The following is a 19,214-nucleotide window of genomic DNA, read 5'->3' as shown; positions in this document are numbered from 1 at the left end:
GCCGCTCTTCCCCACTTGCGAGCCTCCGTATTCTGCTTCTCGGCTCATTGCTGCAGCTTGTATTTGTGAGTAATGTGTACATGCTGTTGCTCTACACCCTTGTTTTTCACATTCTTTAACTTTTTTGTTGTCTTTCTCACTCTGCTGTTCTCTCTTCCTTTCTCTGTTTTCTCACCATAAGATCTGATAAGCTGTTGAGACCCATTATGGTCTAACTTTAAAATGGGTCATGGGTTAGTTAATGAATAACTTGTTTTTGAGTTCAGGGAGCCCGTTCTTCTGATTCTGTGGTGCTTTTCCTCGTATACCTGTTTCACTTGGATACCTTCAGCAGTCTCATTAGACATGCCACTCTAAACATTACTGTTGCCATGACTTAACCAAACTTTTACTACTCCCAACTAATTCATCAAGTATTGAATTTAGTAGTTTTGATTGCTGTCTTTAGGGAGTAACTGATGTTGTTTGTTGTCAAAAACACAGTTAGCATTTAATTGTTATCATTCACTTCAAGGCTGGAATGCATTGCATCACTTTTAAAATCAGAGCATGTTTTAAAACACTAGGCATCATACACTTGCCGACTCTGTAAATGGTTTCAGAGAAAAACTGAGTATCATATGCTAAAATCCTGAGGATCACACACTACCAGACTTTGTTGTTCCAGAAAACGACAAATTAATGCAGAAACATGCATCCCCTTGCTAAGAGATGCACAACAAATTAAAACAATGTCTGATCTCCTCTAACTGGATGGAATCATAGTCTGAACTAAAACAAAATCAGTCTGTGCTTACCATACTCTACTTGATTTTCTGTGAAACCTGTCAACTCCAACTGCATAAAATCTGCAGACTGACTCTGACTTTTAGCAACTAGCATTGACTTGTCCAGACTGCAAATCAGGGCAAAAATCTGTGGAGTGTATTCCAGCCTTAACTTGTCAGAGTACTTGTCAACATATATATATATATATATATATATATACTGTTTATATTCTTATGCTAACATGCTTTCTGGTCATGATATTGCAGGCCTGCTGACCTTTATTAATTCCGCTTATGTTAAGTGGGGTACCAGGGTGCAGGATGTCTTCACTTATGCCAAAGTGCTGGCCCTCATCGTCATTATTATCACGGGGATAGTGAAACTGTGCCAAGGTAAAAAAAAAAAAAATGCACGAGTCTACACAATCAGCCACATCTCTTTAAGATGTTTTTGCATGATAGCATTTACATGATTGTTTTGCATGTTCGTGTCCGGGCCAAATATTCTCATGAGTTCTGAATCAGTTTAAAGGGATAGTGACTCAAAAATGAAAATTCTGGCATTTATTCACCTTCATGTCACTTCAAATCTATATGACTTTTTCATATGACGATTATATGATTATATGACAAAATTATATATTTTTTTATTCATACAAAGGTAACCAAAACCATGTGATTACCAACATTCTGCAGAAGAAAGGAAGTCATACATTCTTGAAATTACATAACGAATTTTGACAGAATTTTACATTTTGGATGAGCTATCCCTTTAAGGCAAAAATAAACAGTTTCTCTCATCGCCCATTTATTTTTATTTTTATTTTATTTCCTTAGTTTATTTAACAGGCACAGTGCACACTAAAAAGCATAACTGTAAATGTGCAAGAATTAGCCTAAAGGCTGTTTTTCTTTTGTAGTCCCTGAGCATTACGTACAAACGTAAAGTATGCACAGTATTATGAATATGTAAATGTAACACAATAAGAGGAAAACCACAATACAAAATGCATTCACATATATATATTGATCTTGAAAAGCTGTTAATCGTTTCAGTACTTTTGTAATATTTCTCACACAGGTTTTACAATGAACTTTGAGGATTCGTTCAAAGGCTCATCTCGTGACCCAGGAGATATCGCTTTGGCATTATACTCGGCTCTTTTCTCGTACTCCGGCTGGGACACGCTTAACTTTGTCACAGAAGAGATTAAGAACCCTGAAAGGTACCACTTTGAGAGAAAACTGACCCTCAGTTCCTGTTCCTGTTGTGAAAATACAGTATGTAAAAATAGGTACTGATAAGATAACACATCTGTGTCCATGCATGTCCCAGGAACCTTCCTCTCTCCATTGCAATCTCCATGCCGATTGTTACGATCATCTACATCCTCACAAACGTGGCCTATTATGCTGTGCTGGACATGAGTGCCATCCTCGCCAGTGATGCTGTCGCTGTGGTGAGTTCATAGACTTCTGTACTGTCATAATGTCTGTAGAGTCTGTAGTATAACAGCTAATGTTTCCTAATCGTCCCACAGACGTTTGCAGACCACACTTTGGGAGTGATGAGTTGGACCATCCCTATTGCAGTTGCTTTATCCTGTTACGGAGGTCTTAACGCTTCAATCATTGCTGCATCCAGGTCAGTCGTAAGCTTGATTTCTACATGCCATCACAGAACACTAGCTTTAGATTTTCCCCTCATTTTCTGTCCAAAGAGACCAATTGGGAACTGTGTTGGTATTATGCGTTTTGAAAATAGCCCTGTACAATTGCACTGGCTTTATGGTTGTATTATTCCACTTGAACCTCTGCTTTGTTCCTCAAGTTTATTCTTAATGACTGGTGTTAACCTCCAGGAGGAGGAACAAAGTTTAGTTCTGCTCCTGTGGTTTTTATAGGGAGCTGCTCAATTGCTCCCACCATCTGGAGCTGCTTTGTGGTAATGGCCGTGTGGGGGTTCACGTCACTATTTCATGTGGAAGATCATGCCGAGTACTGAAGATTTTTGGGAGTGTTGAGAAAACATACATGCAGTGATAATGGGAATTCAGATGCACTGAGAACTTAAATTCCTGTTTATATCTATAGCTCTTGTTTATTCAGGTGTTTCATGTATGATATGTTATGTACTTATACAGTTGATTTTGTTTTAAGGTCAAGGATGTGCAAGTATATGAGTATGAAGCTCATTTTCATACAATCTTGATGTTTTTTTATCTTTCGTCTGAAGTGTTTTTGTGCACTTATGCATTTGGTTTGCATAATCAGTTTGATTTCTCAGTATTTTGATTACGTGCGGTGTTATTTTAATATCATTGATATACTATGAAATACTTGATTTTATGTTTCAAACTAGTTTTATTTTTTCATTTTAATTTAAAAGTTTTAATAATTTAGTTGTTTTGTCATTTTATTAGTTTTATATAGTTTGCTTTCATTTTTATTTCAGTTTTAGTTATTTTAGTACATCAAGTTAAACTAAATTAAAATGAAACATGTTCCTTTGGCAACTAGCTGAAATAAAAAAGTTTTTTATGGTTGTAGTTAACTATTATAACCCTGATTAGGTGCACTTATAGAAAATGCATATACATTTGAATAAATAGTGAGTCTCTTGCTGCTGAAGGTTGTTCTTCGTGGGAGCTCGAGAAGGTCATCTTCCAGATGCTTTGTCTATGATTCACGTGGAGAGATTCACACCAGTTCCTGCTCTGCTATTTAATGCAAGTGTATTTCAGTTACAATTTACACTGCATGCATCGTAACTTTCTCTTTTATCAATGTGATTTCCTGTGACCTGTGAGAATATTTTAATAAATATACTAATATTATACTTATACTAATTAAATATTTATTTAATGTATTTATATACAAGTTATTAAAGTTTTTATTATATGCTACATTTAGCTGTACAGATATAGATGCAGTTGTAGTCTCTCAGTCTGGGACAATTTTGAGGTTTTCTGTCTCCATCTACTGGACCAAGTCACTTAGGTCGTGCTTTCTGTCTGCAGTGTGCCATGGCCCTGATCTACCTTACAGTGGAGGATGTTTTCCAGCTAATTAACTATTACAGCTTCAGTTACTGGTTTTTCGTTGGCCTGTCTATTGCTGGGCAGATCTACCTTCGCTGGAAAGAGCCAGACAGGCCCCGACCACTGAAGGTGAGGAAGTAGAGACTATACAGATGAAATAAAAATCCACCTCTGCGTTAACTGTGTTAAATATTTTTAATCCGTTGAGCTGGAAAAATTAATCGCCTGCGTTAACACACTTATTTTGGCAGAACTAGCTGAAACATACTCTAAAGTACATGAATACAGACACTTCTAGCTACACTAAGCTTGATTTCACATGTGTCATTGTGTAATTCTCAACTCAAGTGCATGGTGTATTCTCAGTGTTGCCACTAGGAGTGCTATTGCGGACATTTGTGTAAGCTGTCTTCTTCTACAATCAGTTTTCTCTTTTAAAGGCAGGGTAGGTGATTTGGTTAAAAAAAAATTTTTGTTAAAGTCTGTTCACATCCTGATAGCAATCAATAAGTTAAGAGGTCTAAACGTATTTATACACTCTAAAAAATGCTGGGTTAAATATAACCCAGCGCTGGGTTAAAAAGGGACAAACCAAGCTATTGGGTTGTTCTGAACCCAACCGCTGGGTCAAAACAACCCAATAGCTGGGTTATATTTAGCCCAGCATTTTTTAGAGTGTAGCTTTAAAAAAAACAAGTAGAAGTACATCTGATCCATTACTGTGTATTTTGAATGCATAAACCAATACAAACAGCTGTATTGGTATATACACTATGGTTCAACAGTTTGGGGTTAGTAAATTCTTAAGAATTTTTTAAAATTCTTTTATTTAGCACTTTTTTCAGCAAGAACATTAATCAAAAATGACTGTAAAAACATTTACGGTGTTACAAAAGATTTGTTTTTAAATAAATGCTGCTCTTTTAAACGTGCTTAATAATCAAAGAATCAAAGAATATGAAAAAAGTGCACCATAGTTTGTACAAAAATAATTAAGCAGCAAAACTGTTTTCAAAACTGATAATAAGAATTGTTTCTTGAGCCCTAAATCAGCATATTGCAATGATTTCTGAAGGATCATGTGACACTGAAGAATGTAGTAGCAATCACAGAAATAAATTACATTTTAGAATATATTCTTCAGTTATTTTAAATAGTAATATTATTTCAACATTACTGTTTTTACTGTATTTTTGTTCAAATAAGTGCAGCCTTGCTGAGCAATATGAGACATCTTTCATGAACATTGAAACGTGTTACTGACCCCAAACTTTTGAATAACCGGTTAGTTAGGACTGATTCAGAAATCTGAAATATTGAGACCGTGAGAAGGGAAACAGAAATGACAGATTTAGTCAGGAGTTTCCATCCTAATATCAGGTGCAATTTTGTGACGACATATGTGAATTAATGTTGTTTTCCTCTCTTCTCCTTCATATATAGTTGAGTCTGCTGTATCCCATCATCTTCTGCTTGTGTGTTGTGTTCCTGGTGGCTGTGCCACTTTATTCTGACACACTCAACTCACTCATTGGAATTGCTATTGCCCTCTCCGGAGTGCCTGTTTACTTCTTGGGTATCTATCTTCCAGAGTCCAAGCGCCCACCCATAATCACTCAACTGTTATGTAAGTACCACGGCCTTTAGCAGTGAAACATTATTTTGTCCTTTAATTAGACTGATTTACAGCCAAAACCACAGTGACCGTGATTCTTTTTAACGTGTGTCTCCCTTACACAGGTGCCATCACCCGTTTCACCCAGTTCACCTGTTTTTGTGTGCTCACCGAGTTAGACACTGTTGATTAGAACACCTGCACCCCTTTGACCCACAAACCCACTGGTTCGGGGAGAGGAAACCAATGTCTGGAGCAACAGGAAAAAGATCTTCCACACTTTTAAAGACACAGATGCACTCTTAATGTCACTGCGTTCGATGCTTCTTTTTCTTTATTATAAAAGGGCTCTGTTAAGGCCACATGGTGCACTGCAGTATTAGAAATGCCCTTGAGAACCATATGGCATGAAAATGAAGGCCATTTCGAAGCTCTGGTTCATCATAGTACCGGATCGCTCATGATGCAAACACCTCTCGGAGGACATAAACAGTTTGCGGCGATTTGTGTGTGCCATTATGAAGACATGACCAAGAATTAGATCATGTAACATTTTCCCCTTTTTTTAATCTAACATGGTTTTATTTTAGAATCTAGTTTTAAAAATGTCTAACAATTTATTGATCCACTTTTTGAAGTGAAAGAGATTTTATTTTCATTTTCCTTATTGTGATTACCTTCGCACGAATGCATCAGTTCTCTTACAGTATTTGGAGAGGTCAGCTTTAGAGGGAAGGTGATTGTATGCATTTGAACATTGAAATCTGCTGCTATGCTTCTGTACATGTAGTGAAGCATCACATGTTCGCTTGTGGAAGAGGTTAGGAAGGAATAAAGATGAAGAGTACAGCAGATGTGCTGGAAACATTTGTCGACTCAATCCAGTTATGTTTTTAAGGGTCTCTGTTCTTTGATTGGACGTCTATCTGTGTTTTTGAATTCAGTTAACTTCAGTTTCAAACTGAAAAAACAAAACAGATTGTCCAAATGAATTCATATTACAATACTAAGTGTCACGAAATTTGCTCTTCAATCATTCAGTTTCTATAAAATCATCCTTACATGTCCATTGGCCAAACAAGCAATACATTGTTACTGGTAAAAATCCCAGTAATCTCAGGATGGATGTCCAGATGTGATTAAAACAGGTCACTCTGATAAACGTTTACCTTGTAGCATGAAACACACTGAACAGCTTTCAAACTATATTGTTATTTGCCTTTATGTACAAGTGTTTCTATTAATTTATTTGAAAGAATATCAATAAAACCTTTTTGCTACCAGACAAGAACTGTTTGAATAAATGATTCATGATATTTCAGTTTAATTCTGAAGTCTTTATTTTTTTTATACACATCTACATATTTACAGGTATTTTGTTTTTCACCCCTTAGATGAACGTACAAACACTACACACATAACTGACAACACAAAGCACCCCACACTTACACAAACTCAAAATATCACCATTTTCTCTCCATACTATCTTCACATCAATCGCAAAATATCGCAAATAGTAAATCACTCGTCTCACTAACGCGGAAGTCAAAGCAACCCACACAAGTACACACACATGGGCTACTACATACATTCACTTTTGACAAAAGAACATACAGCTTCACTCAACACACGTCAGTAAAAATGGCCTCTCTCATGCTCGTATCCACACACAGAGGCTCTCAGTCAGAATCATTATACTCTCGTTCCTCCGCGTCTTCATCCTCATCTTTGTCATTCTCCAACTCCTCAATCATGTCCCGCCGGTAGCATTCCCAGCTCCTCCTGCTGTACGAGTGCTCTTCACTCCAGCAACCTGGAGAGAATAATACATTTGATTAAAAAACAACAACAAAAAAAAAACAGCTTAAACCAGAATATTATGCTCTTTTTAGAATCGTGACATAATATTGGCTGTTATAACACACCATAAGCCAAATCAACTGCAAACTATGCTCTAATAAGAAGCTATTTGCTTTGCTTCTTGATTTCTAACAAAGCTTAGACGTATGACCTCCATAACGCTCTTCTGCATTACTGTCATCCTCACTGCTCTCATCTGGGTAGTCATTTCTCCAGTTGGTTTCAGCGTTCTCATCATCCTCATCTTCATACACTTCTTCCTCCCAGGCCACTTCATCAGGGACCTGAGTATTTGAAGAGAGGGAAAAAAAGACAAATGAAAACCAAAGTAAAACTATAAAAAAAGGCATTTGTTAATTGAAAAAATGCTGAAATATAACCATTTAAATATTAGATGAAAACAACCTAAGAAAATTAGTAATGTTGCTTGCAAACTAACAGAACTAACTTTAAGTCCTGTCTTACTAAACATGCAACTAAAATTGAAAATATAAAACTAAAAGGTAATACAAAAATATAACTAATAAAATCTATAACAGTATATAAATAATATTAAAATAACACTGCAACTAACCAGCTCTCCCTCTTGTGTATAGGGTCTGACAGACAGAATGTCTTGGATCCAGCCTGGTGTGGCCGTCTCCTGGTAGTACAAGTCATACACGTAATCGTCCTCTTTCTCTCGATGTTCAGTACCGAACCCATCTCCCGACACGCTCAGCTTCTCACGAATCATCTTCACAGAGTTACACAGGATTGTCTCTGGGTCAGACATAGTCTGGGGAAAAAGAACAATTATATCTTAAGTCAATTTAATAAAGGGATTAAAAAGTATGCTTTTGAAGACAAATGTAAATTGTGCATACATATTTCTTACATGAGTTGGAGTGATTGGTAAAGGGAAACGTAGCCAAAATGTACATTCAATATATAAAAAGTGTTCAAGATGAATATTGCATGTTGCCTGAGAAAACTTTTTTGGCTTTACCTTGACAGGCATTTTGACGTTCTCCTCCTCATGCACAATATCAAACACTTGCACTTCTCCCAAAGACAGGCCACCACGGCTCTCTGTTTGGCTGTCATCGTTCTCCTCTCCTCCTCTTGCAGGAGCGGGCTCTGTCAGCAGTCCGGCCCGGTGGCTGGACAGGATCCGGTACCGCTCCTCTCGCCTGGTGCTCCATTTGACACTGCGTAGATCACCGACGATCCTCTGAGTGCTTCCTTGTGATGGCCGCAAGGCATGATGGGCCAGACGTGGGCGAGCCAGAGCCTCACGGACATGTGGCTGTACCGGAGCGTCCTGTAAAGAGAATTGATACATACATTAGACTACAATAGCAAATGACAATAAAACAGACAATTATGGTCATATAGATTTAACCACAGCCACTGTTTGGATTTGACAATTATTTTGATCACGAGTCTAATTATTTACACATTCTATCTATCCAAGCATCAATTGCTACATAAATCTATAAATCCACCCATGGTCTGGTTGCCTGAGAAAACTTTTTTGGCTTTACCTTGACAGGCATTTTGACGTTCTCCTCCTCATGCACAATATCAAACACTTGCACTTCTCCCAAAGACAGGCCACCACGGCTCTCTGTTTGGCTGTCATCGTTCTCCTCTCCTCCTCTTGCAGGAGCGGGCTCTGTCAGCAGTCCGGCCCGGTGGCTGGACAGGATCCGGTACCGCTCCTCTCGCCTGGTGCTCCATTTGACACTGCGTAGATCACCGACGATCCTCTGAGTGCTTCCTTGTGATGGCCGCAAGGCATGATGGGCCAGACGTGGGCGAGCCAGAGCCTCACGGACATGTGGCTGTACCGGAGCGTCCTGTAAAGAGAATTGATACATACATTAGACTACAATAGCAAATGACAATAAAACAGACAATTATGGTCATATAGATTTAACCACAGCCGCTGTTTGGATTTGACAATTATTTTGATCACGAGTCTAATTATTTACACATTCTATCTATCCAAGCATCAATTACTACATAAATCTATAAATCCACCCATGGTCTGCAATGGGATTGTATGACATCAAGTATAACACCTGTAGTTTAATATCGCCTACACTGTAGGTCATTTTTTCCAGCACACGAGAAAAACAAGCGATACAGTACAAACACACTTAAAAGAGCATCTGGCCAAAAGTTGAAGTGTTACAAACAAGAGATTTTTTTAACACATGCATTTTGACATGTGCGCTCGCGAGTCATGACGTCATTACGCATCCGAAAACAATACAGCGCGTTTCTCCTGACGGCTGACGTTCAGACATTACCTGCGACACCACGGTGGCCACCAGTTTGAACACGGAGTTCTCTATCTTGGGCTCCTGTGGCTCTGGTTCACTCTCGTCGCTGGGCTGAGCCGCCGTGGCCTCCGGACGGATCCGCTTACAGGCCAGCAGCAGCGCGTCCGCCGGATCAGTGCCTCTCTTCCTCTTCACTCGCAGAATGGTCGTGCTCGGGTCCATTTCGCTAAAGACGCGTCTACCGTGTCACCACAGAGCGATTTCAGATTACAGACAAACAAGTACACGAGCCTGCCAATGACAACAACAACCTGCGCTGTAGCCTTTCTTTCTTCCTTTTCACTCGTTTTTCTCCTTTGGCGCTTTTCTCTTTAGTGACCGTCTCATTCTGGAACAGTAGCGCCACGCTGCGGCGTGGAGTTTCTTAAACGTTTATATGCGTCCCCATATTGTTGCAATTAACCGCCTGCAGAGGTCGCGGTTTAACTGGGTTTAATTAAAGATTGGCGAAAAGAGGCCACTTGAAATGCTTAGATCAACTACTGTTTTGTTTATTGTGGACCATGGATTTTTTTTTTTAAACAACTTAAGTCAAGCAACTTAAGAAAATTAACATAATATTTTCTCACAGGGACTTTTCTGTCCCTTTGGAACATGGTTTAATTAAAATCCCATATAGTTTATGAAAGTATATGCCCATATTGTAGGCCTAATAGATTTAAACATTGGAATAACATTCTTTTATTAGGACAAATTTTTAAAGATTTTTACACCATGATATACATTCTATTATATTTGATTTATAAAATCTAAATTAACCAGCTGCTAGCTAACCCTTTCCCCAAAAGTTAGAAAAATGAATTACTATCACACACAATGTTAAAACAAACAAAAAAACGCTATAATATATTATATTATAATTCACTTGGCTGATCAAGGCCATAACCAAATCTTTATGACTGTAAATTGTATAGTTTGATGAAACACACTTTGAAGAAGAAGTCAAGCCTTAATTGAAGAATCAGCCATACAGTAGCCTATATGACATTGTGCAGTTTTAAGGTAGACCGCATAACTATTTACAGTATAAACTGCTATACTAATCTACTAGTTTACTACAAATGAATGTACTACGAGGGAATGTGTTATGTTTAGCATAATCCTGAGTTTGTAAATCTATTATATCCCACTTTTCTTGCCCCCTTTTTATTCTGTGACATTAAAATCGATTCAGTCCGGACTGCATGGGCTCTTGGAGATCAATAAAAGGAACACTTCTGTGTGAATGCGCTCACACCCCCATCCCCCGACACACACAGAATCAAGGAGAGACAGAAAAGGTTCTCTTTCACACACACGCACACACACGCTCGCGCACTCGCTCTATTGCACACATCTTCTGTTGAAGCGCTCATAAGCGCGAATCCACTGACAAAGTGCGGATGAAAATGAGAGGGACACTCGTGTTAGAGTAAACGCGTGTTTTTGAGTTCGACCCTAAACTCTGAACCGATCACCATGGGAGCTGTTTGGACTGCACGGCTCCTCTGTTTGTTTTTGCTCTTGTTAAATACTCGCCAAAGCGCCGCAGTTCCTCACAACACTGGTAAGAGTCTTCACTTTGTTACGCGCGATACTCTACACACGCAATTTCGATTTGCACGTTTTTGCGACTTGTTTAACTCCCTTTGTTTTGATACCATTTTTTTTTTTTTTTACTTTTCTGTCAAAACTAAAAAGATATTTTAAAATGTGTTAATATTTTTCCTGACGTTTAATCTTTTTGGACGTTTTGAGTATCAGTTTATATTACAGTGTTTGTGTTTACGCATTCTAATTACTACAGTCACAACAATAGTGAAGTTTATTTACAATAGTGACGTTTTGCAGTTCATTAGTAATCTGCAGTGTAAAGTCAGCAATGTTTACAGTAAAGTCTCGTGCTGTATTTTTTGTGATACCCAGATTCAGATCAGTGTGCAGACGGAAGCGATGCCTGTCACATTGATGCTATTTGTCAGAATACCCCAACTTCATACAAGTGCACTTGTAAAACAGGATTTAAAGGGGACGGGAAACATTGTGAAGGTAACAGCTCCCTTTCACTTCATTTAAACAGACTCTGGACTACCCTGTAGTCTGGAAAACCTCACTTTTTAATTATTGTATACAAGCACTGTACACATAGTATGCAATTTCAATTGTTTATTCTTTAGTAGTTTTTAGTTTTTGTTTACTTTCTTTCGTTCAAAAAAAAGAAAAGTGTTTTGCTGTTGTATTGGCAGGGCAATGCCCCTATAATGCAGAAATTGCAAACATTTGTCAGCCTTGATTTCTGTTCCATTTCCTAGACATTGATGAATGTGATCTGGAATACAACGGCGGCTGTGTACACGAATGTAACAACATACCCGGCAATTACCGCTGTACTTGCCTTGATGGGTTTCATTTGGCACATGATGGACACAACTGTCTCGGTAAGTACAAATTCATGAAGAAATCACGTATACATGTGCGAGAGGTGAAAGTTAATGATCGTATGGGATGAGTTACTCCCACGACATACTACAAGTGTTTTGAAACAGAATTCCCTTATTTCCACTTAGTATATTTGTACTAGCAAATATCCACATGATCAAATCTGATCAAATGAGACTTGGTTTTATGTGGTATGTGGAAATGTGCTGTTTTGTGATGTCATTATCAGTGCTTTAACACACTCTGTCTCTAGATGTGGATGAGTGTATCTTCAACAATGGTGGCTGTCAGCATGTATGTATCAACACCATGGGAAGCTACGAGTGCCGCTGCAAGGAAGGCTTTTTCCTGAGTGACAATCAACACACATGCATCCATCGCTCCGTGGGTGAGCTACAAACCTTTAATGGCTCAGTCTACCATGTTCACCATCATACTGAATGATGAATATATAACAGGGTCACCATGCATCCTCTTTTTTTCCCAGCCTGGACTTCTAAATTGCCTAAAATTTCTGGATTTTGGCTTTGTTTTATTGTTTTCATACTAGCAGAAGGTAATGACTGAAATGTAGCTCAGCTTGTGGTACCAATAGCTTACACATGCTTTATACATAATTGACCAGTCGTGGCATGTGAGAAGATGGGATCTACATAGAACGGTTACAACAATGGTGGCTGTCAGCATGTATGTATCAACACCATGGGAAGCTACGAGTGCCGCTGCAAGGAAGGCTTTTTCCTGAGTGACAATCAACACACATGCATCCATCGCTCCGTGGGTGAGCTACAAACCTTTAATGGCTCAGTCTACCATGTTCACCATCATACTGAATGATGAATATATAACAGGGTCACCATGCATCCTCTTTTTTTCCCAGCCTGGACTTCTAAATTGCCTAAAATTTCTGGATTTTGGCTTTGTTTTATTGTTTTCATACTAGCAGAAGTTAATGACTGAAATGTAGCTCAGCTGGTACCAATAGCTTACACATGCTTTATACATAATTGACCAGTCGTGGCATGTGAGAAGATGGGATCTGCATAGAACGGTTAAAGCATTGCAAATACATGTACATATAATGTATGAGGATTGTAAGAAAACTGAGCCAAAATATTTTTGACAATTTAGAAATCCTGACCAGGACATGTCAGGGAAAAAGACACCATATGTTCTTGGTTCACAAGTGGTCAGTCAGGTCGTGATGGATATTTTTCTGAACTTGGATGTCAAAAGTGCATCAAGAAAGGCTTGTTTTGTGTATTTGCAGAGGTGTCAGTGTGCTCAGGGGTAAGTGCAAAGGAAAGCCAACCTAATTTCTAAATGTTCTCACATAAGATCATGATTGACAGCACAATGGCGAATGACAGCTTTTAAGTTGAGTTCCCTCTCTGGGGCATTATCTATAGCCGTTCAGTTCCAAAGGGCCCATGCTGTGGGAAAGGGAGCCCCATGTTCAGAGGAACAAAACAAGTTAATAACTGCAACACTCAGGGCTTTGTGGCCTGTGTCATAGATGAGAATAAAAAACCTTTTTATGTGTCTGTAGCTTCTCAGCTGCGAGTATTTCTCCTCGGTAAATTGAGCTAAGGTTTGCAAGGCTTTCCACCCCATTTGCTTTCTCGGGGTAAACTTGCTAAATCCTATCAGCACATCCACTGAGCTGCAGAGTGAATGGGAGGAAACCAGCCCTCTACACTGACCCATAGACCCGCTATTGATGTCAGGTCAGGGTGTGTGGAATTAAATGGCGTTGAATTTGAAAAGAATTCCAACAACAGGTACCCCAAGGGTTTGGATATTTTTCCCTCTGATTAGTAACTACTCTGATTATTTTTTTTGTTCCTAGAAACTGATTAGTAATGTAAAGATTAACTAAAGTAGCCATTAACTTTATTAGGGATGTAAAGTCTATTATGTAGCTGAAACAATTACTATGAAAAACCACAGAGCTGCATAGGGTTTATGTCTTAATTGGCATTGAATGTTGATCAAATCAATTTGTTTTCCTTATATTATTATTATGTTTATTTTCTTACAATGAGTTTTGCTTGGTTGGCAAAATGTTATTATTTTATTACGTATCCACCTTATTTTTCCTGTAAGAGCAGGCAAGGTTATTCGTAAATTTTATGGGATTGGCTTCCAGTGTCATTCACTTCCAGCTATTTTTAGCTGTACAATACAGCTAGTTTTGCTGCTTGATATTGCAAACTATTGTGTCTTACAATCAGTGTTGGGCAAGTTACTTCCAAAATGTAATGCATTATATATTATTAGTTACTGTCTTTTCAAAGTAATTAGTTACATTACAATATTACTGTCTCTGAATTGTTAATTTTGAGTTAAAATATGTTGTTGTAACTTGCGTTACTGAGATTGTAACGAGTAATAATATTACCCAATTTTGATTAGTAATGCGTTATATTACTGCGTTACAGCAAAAAGTAATATACTACTGTAATATTATTACTTTTGAAATGCGTTACTCCCAACACTGCTTACAATATTATTTTAATGTATTATCTTAATTATGAACGCACTGGTTTGTAGTGCAAATAGTTTTACCGTTTACTGCACTTTTTTTATTCTTCTCATTATTTTCCTACAGCGTCTAATGAACCATAAGTCTCACACATTCACAGAAAATGGCTTACTTCTGCAATGAAAAATGAGGTGGATAGCCTATAAATCAAAAATAACACATTTAATTTTAAAGGGATTGTTCAACCAAAAATGAAAATAAAAAATGCTCACCTTCATGTCGTTCCAAAAATGTATGACATTCTTTCATAAAAGAAGATATTTTGAGACATGTCTCAGTGTTTTTTTTATTTTTTTATTTGTCCAAACATTGGAAGTCAATGGTCGCCAAAACTGTTTGGTTACCAGCATTCTTCAAAATATCTTCTTTTGTGTTCCACAGAAGAAAGAAAGTCATAAAAGTTTGGACTGACATGATGGTGAGTAACTGATAACAGGATTTTTATTTTTGGGATAACTATCCTTTTATTATGTTATTAACGGAACATTCAGTTTAATATAAACTGATGGTTGAGTCAGAATTATTTTCTGTGGTAATCAACAGCATGCCACAGTTTCTGTAGACAGTGCTTATTCCGGAATACGTTTATGTAATACCAAAAGGAAGCATTTCAGGCTCTCTGATTGTATCTCTTCTTCACAGAAGGCCTGAGCTGCATGAATAAAGAACATGGCTGTGCTCACATCTGTAAGGAAACACCCAAAGGTGGCGTTGCCTGTGAGTGCCGGCCGGGTTTTGAGCTGGCCAAGAACCAGCGGGGCTGCATCCGTACGTGTGAATGGCATTTCTGAGCCACCATTAAGCTGAGAAATACCACATGACCACTCGCTGGAGCTGTTGATGTGATGCTGTTTGTGTTCTGTGGCATAGTGACCTGTAACCATGGCAACGGGGGCTGCCAGCACATCTGTGAGGACACCGAGCAGGGGCCCATCTGCAGGTGTCACGTCAGGTACACCCTGCACACAGATGGCAGAACCTGTGTAGGTAAGGCTGCTTTACTACTTCTAAAGCTTTTGTCCCAACCCACTTCTCCGGCTAGTGTTTCTGATGATGTCTTTACAAGTATTTTAAGCTGATCTGTATTTTATCTACTTATGTGCAAAGGTGGTGATAGAGATCTCTCATTCAGACACAAACACACGCTTTATCTGATAATGAGGAAGTACAGCTGGAGCTTGCAGGCTGTGTGTGGGGTCTGCATTTATCGTTGTCTCTCTCTGTGTTCTGTCAGCATTGTCCATGATTTTGCTTCTGCTCTTCTTGATTGTCCTGAAGCATAGAACATGACGATCTTTATTTATCTGCGAACACTACAACACAGCGCCACAGTGGTTAGGACAGTCAAGCAGTCAGGGAGGTCTCTTTGCCTGGGATTGGTTGCTGTTGTAGATGTTTTTGTTTATGAAAAGTTCAGGTGTACTTATCGGTGTGGTTGCTTTTTTAGGTTAGATTGCACTAGATGATGTGATGATTGCACTGTGTGATGCCAGTGAAAAACATTGCAGCAAAATGTGATAAACAGTCTCCTGCTTAAGATGCAGCTGATAACTGCTCCTGCATTATTCAGTGTTGTGCACTGTACATATAAATGCTTTCATTTAGTGGACACATTCATTCAAACCAAGTTTCAAATAAGCCAACAATATTTGTAATATGCGTGCATTTATTTATAGAATAATTTCTATTATATATATATATATAAACACTAGTGTTCAAAAGGTTGGGGTCAGAAGATTTTTTTTAGTGTTTAATTTTTAAAATTATTAAAATTTGAAAGTCTCTTATGCTCACTAAGGATCAGAAATACAGTAATATTATAAAAATTTGTGATAACTGTTTTCTATTTGAATTTTCTGCAACCATTACTCCAGTCTTCAGTGTCACATGATCTGTCAGAAATCACTCTACAATGCTGATTTGGTGCTCAAGTAACATTTCCTGTTATTATCAGTGGTAAAAACCATGCTTATATGTGACCCTGGACCACAAAACCAGTCATAAGGGTCAATTTATTTGAATTTGAGATTTATAATAATGAATAAATAAGCTTTCCATTGATGTATGGTTTGTTAGGATAGGACAATATTTGGCCGAGATACAACTATTTGAAAATCTGGAATCAGGGTGCAAAAAAAAATCAAAATATTGAGAAAATCTACTTTAAAGTTGTCCAAATGAAATCCTTAGCAATGCATACTACTAATCAGATATTAAGTTTTGATATATTTACGGTAGGAAATGTACAAAATATCTTCATGGAACATGATCTTTTCTTAATATCCTAATGATTGTTGGCATAAAAGAAAAATCACTAATTTTGACCCATACATTGTATTGTTGGCTATTGCTACAAATATACCCATGTGACGTATGACTGGTTTTGTGGTCCAGGGTCACATATGTAAATATTGATTATATGTAGGTAGTATTATGATTTTGTTTAAAAACTACAGAAACTATGCATCTGGCTCTGATTTCTTCCTGATCTGACGCTTTAAAAAACCTTTCATTGGTGTAAATTAAAATAATCAGGTTGATTCCATCATATTCAGTTTTTACATTTCAACAAAGCATTTCTTAGGTGACCTGGCAATGTAACTTTTTACCAGCACGTAAGGTATATATTGTTCACATGCTCTGTTGTCTGTCTTTTTTAGAAAGGGATGAAACGGCCCCCACAACCCCTGATCACAATGCCACGTCCTTGGCCGAGGTAGACAAACGAGTTAAGCGTCGACTGCTTATGGGTAAAATCCTACCAATAACAATCCATACATAATCAAATCAATTCATAGTATGCAGACAGTTTCATCCAGAGAAATAGGGTTAAATATATCAGTGCTTATAGAGAAAACCAAGAAGTGTCGTGTTAACCTATAGTGCATATATTTAGAAGCGTATACCCCGGCCAGGCTAAGCATTCCACAGTCTTTTAGGTAAACTGTGAAATGACTGGAGACCCACACTTCACAACCTCTGATTTCTCCCTTGTAAAATATGTCCTGGTGATAGAGTGGTACATTTCACATGTTTTTCTCTCATGCAGAGAGAGACAGGGACTGGGGATGTTTATCGTACAGTGCTGAGTGTTGTATTTGTCTCTGCCAACTCATATTTACACAGCGCGCTGCATATGGCCTCTTTGTCCTTGGCCTTCTACATGTGTGCAGTGTGATATAGTGTATAGACTTCCTAGCACAGACTGTTAAAATATGAATGAACTGATTGATCTTGCAATGACTGATTGACATAATTGATCAACCTGAGGCTTTCTCTGTCAGTACTGCTGTTTCTAACTTGTCATGTCTTTCTTTCTTCTGCTCTTTAGAGACATGTGCGGTGAATAACGGAGGCTGTGACAGCACCTGTAAGGACACATCCACAGGTGTACGCTGCAGCTGCCCTGTAGGATTTACTCTTCAACCTGATGGCAAATCCTGCAAAGGTATGAATCAGATTTTTTCCTTTATACACATATTTCAGTTGCTTTTAGGCTAAATCTCACAAAAACATGTCCAATTCAATCAAAAGCAAAAAATGTACACTATATTTCACAAGTTTGGGGTCATCAAATGAATACTTTTATTCAGCAAGGATGCATTAAAATGGTCAAAAGTGACAGTAAAGATATATTTTTTTAAAGATTTTTATTTCAAATAAATGCTGTTCTTTTGAAGTTTCTAGTCATAATATAATCATTTCCACCATATCAGTACCAAATCAGCATATTAGAAACATTTCTGAAGAATCATGTGACACTGAAGACTGGAGTAATGGCTGCTGAAACTTCAGCTTTGCTTTCACAGAAATAAATTAGATTTAAAAATGTATTAAAATAGAAATTGGTTATTATGAATCATAATAATATTTCAGAATTTTGCTGTTTTTATTGGTAAAATAACCTTAGCGAGCATGAGAAATAAAAAAAAAAAAACTTACTGCCCCAAAATTTTGAACAGTAGTTAAATATTATATTATATTATATTATATTATATTATATTATATTATATTATATTATATTATTTAATTTAGTGCTGTCAAACGATTAAGCGCATGTGTCATGTCATGATTATGAAGGTGTCATGTCAGTCTTATGCACACCCCTTCAAGTAAAGTGTTACCGAAGTTTCTAGTCATAATATAATCATTAAAATAAATGTATCTCAGTTTCCACCATATCAGTACCAAATCAACATATTAGAAAAATTTCTGAAGAATCATGTGACACTGAAGACTGGAGTAATGGCTGCTGAAACTTCAGCTTTGCTTTCACAGAAATAAATTAGATTTAAAAATTTATTAAAATAGAAATTGGTTATTTTGAATCATAATAATATTTCAGAATTTTGCTGTTTTTATTGGTAAAATAACCTTAGCGAGCATGAGAAATAAAAAAAAAAAAACTTACTGCCCCAAAATTTTGAACAGTAGTTAAATATTATATTATATTATATTATATTATATTATATTATATTATATTATATTATATTATTTAATTTAGTGCTGTCAAACGATTAAGCGTGATTAATCACATCCCAAAATAAAAGTTTTTGTTTTCATAATATATGTGTGCATACTGTGTATATTTATTATGTATATATAAATACACACACATGCATGTATATATTTTGAAAA

General features: G+C 37.3%; 2 protein-coding genes and 1 pseudogene across 2 annotated transcripts in view; 2 read left to right on the top strand and 1 right to left on the bottom strand.

The window, feature by feature from the left end:
* LOC107674433 (Y+L amino acid transporter 2-like) overlaps positions 1-6,708 on the top strand; it is a 10,507-nt pseudogene extending 3,799 nt beyond the window's left edge.
* A 37-nt stretch (positions 6,709-6,745) lies between these two features.
* On the bottom strand, positions 6,746-9,973 carry LOC107674439 (probable RNA polymerase II nuclear localization protein SLC7A6OS). Its single transcript, XM_016468414.1, has 5 exons — positions 9,581-9,973; positions 8,810-9,124; positions 7,858-8,061; positions 7,435-7,567; positions 6,746-7,236 (listed from the first exon to the last, which is right to left on the bottom strand). The coding sequence occupies exons 1-5, from the start codon at positions 9,773-9,775 to the stop codon at positions 7,103-7,105; spliced, it is 981 nt and encodes a 326-aa protein (XP_016323900.1). The 5' UTR covers positions 9,776-9,973; the 3' UTR covers positions 6,746-7,102.
* An 884-nt stretch (positions 9,974-10,857) lies between these two features.
* The window catches only part of scube2 (signal peptide, CUB domain, EGF-like 2), a 20,640-nt gene continuing 12,283 nt past the window's right edge, over positions 10,858-19,214 (top strand). The window contains exons 1-8 of the mRNA XM_016468397.1: positions 10,858-11,159; positions 11,519-11,641; positions 11,905-12,030; positions 12,285-12,419; positions 15,219-15,344; positions 15,447-15,563; positions 17,237-17,326; positions 17,908-18,024. Coding sequence (XP_016323883.1) covers positions 11,072-11,159; positions 11,519-11,641; positions 11,905-12,030; positions 12,285-12,419; positions 15,219-15,344; positions 15,447-15,563; positions 17,237-17,326; positions 17,908-18,024 — 922 coding nt within the window. The 5' untranslated portion in view covers positions 10,858-11,071. The remainder of the gene's footprint in view (positions 11,160-11,518; positions 11,642-11,904; positions 12,031-12,284; positions 12,420-15,218; positions 15,345-15,446; positions 15,564-17,236; positions 17,327-17,907; positions 18,025-19,214) is intronic.

The sequence above is a fragment of the Sinocyclocheilus anshuiensis genome, unplaced genomic scaffold (genome assembly GCF_001515605.1).
Source record: "Sinocyclocheilus anshuiensis isolate Anshui unplaced genomic scaffold, SAMN03320099.WGS_v1.1 scaffold1037, whole genome shotgun sequence".
Classification (NCBI taxonomy): Eukaryota; Metazoa; Chordata; class Actinopteri; order Cypriniformes; family Cyprinidae; genus Sinocyclocheilus; species Sinocyclocheilus anshuiensis.
This window is presented reverse-complemented; position numbering and strand designations above follow the sequence as displayed.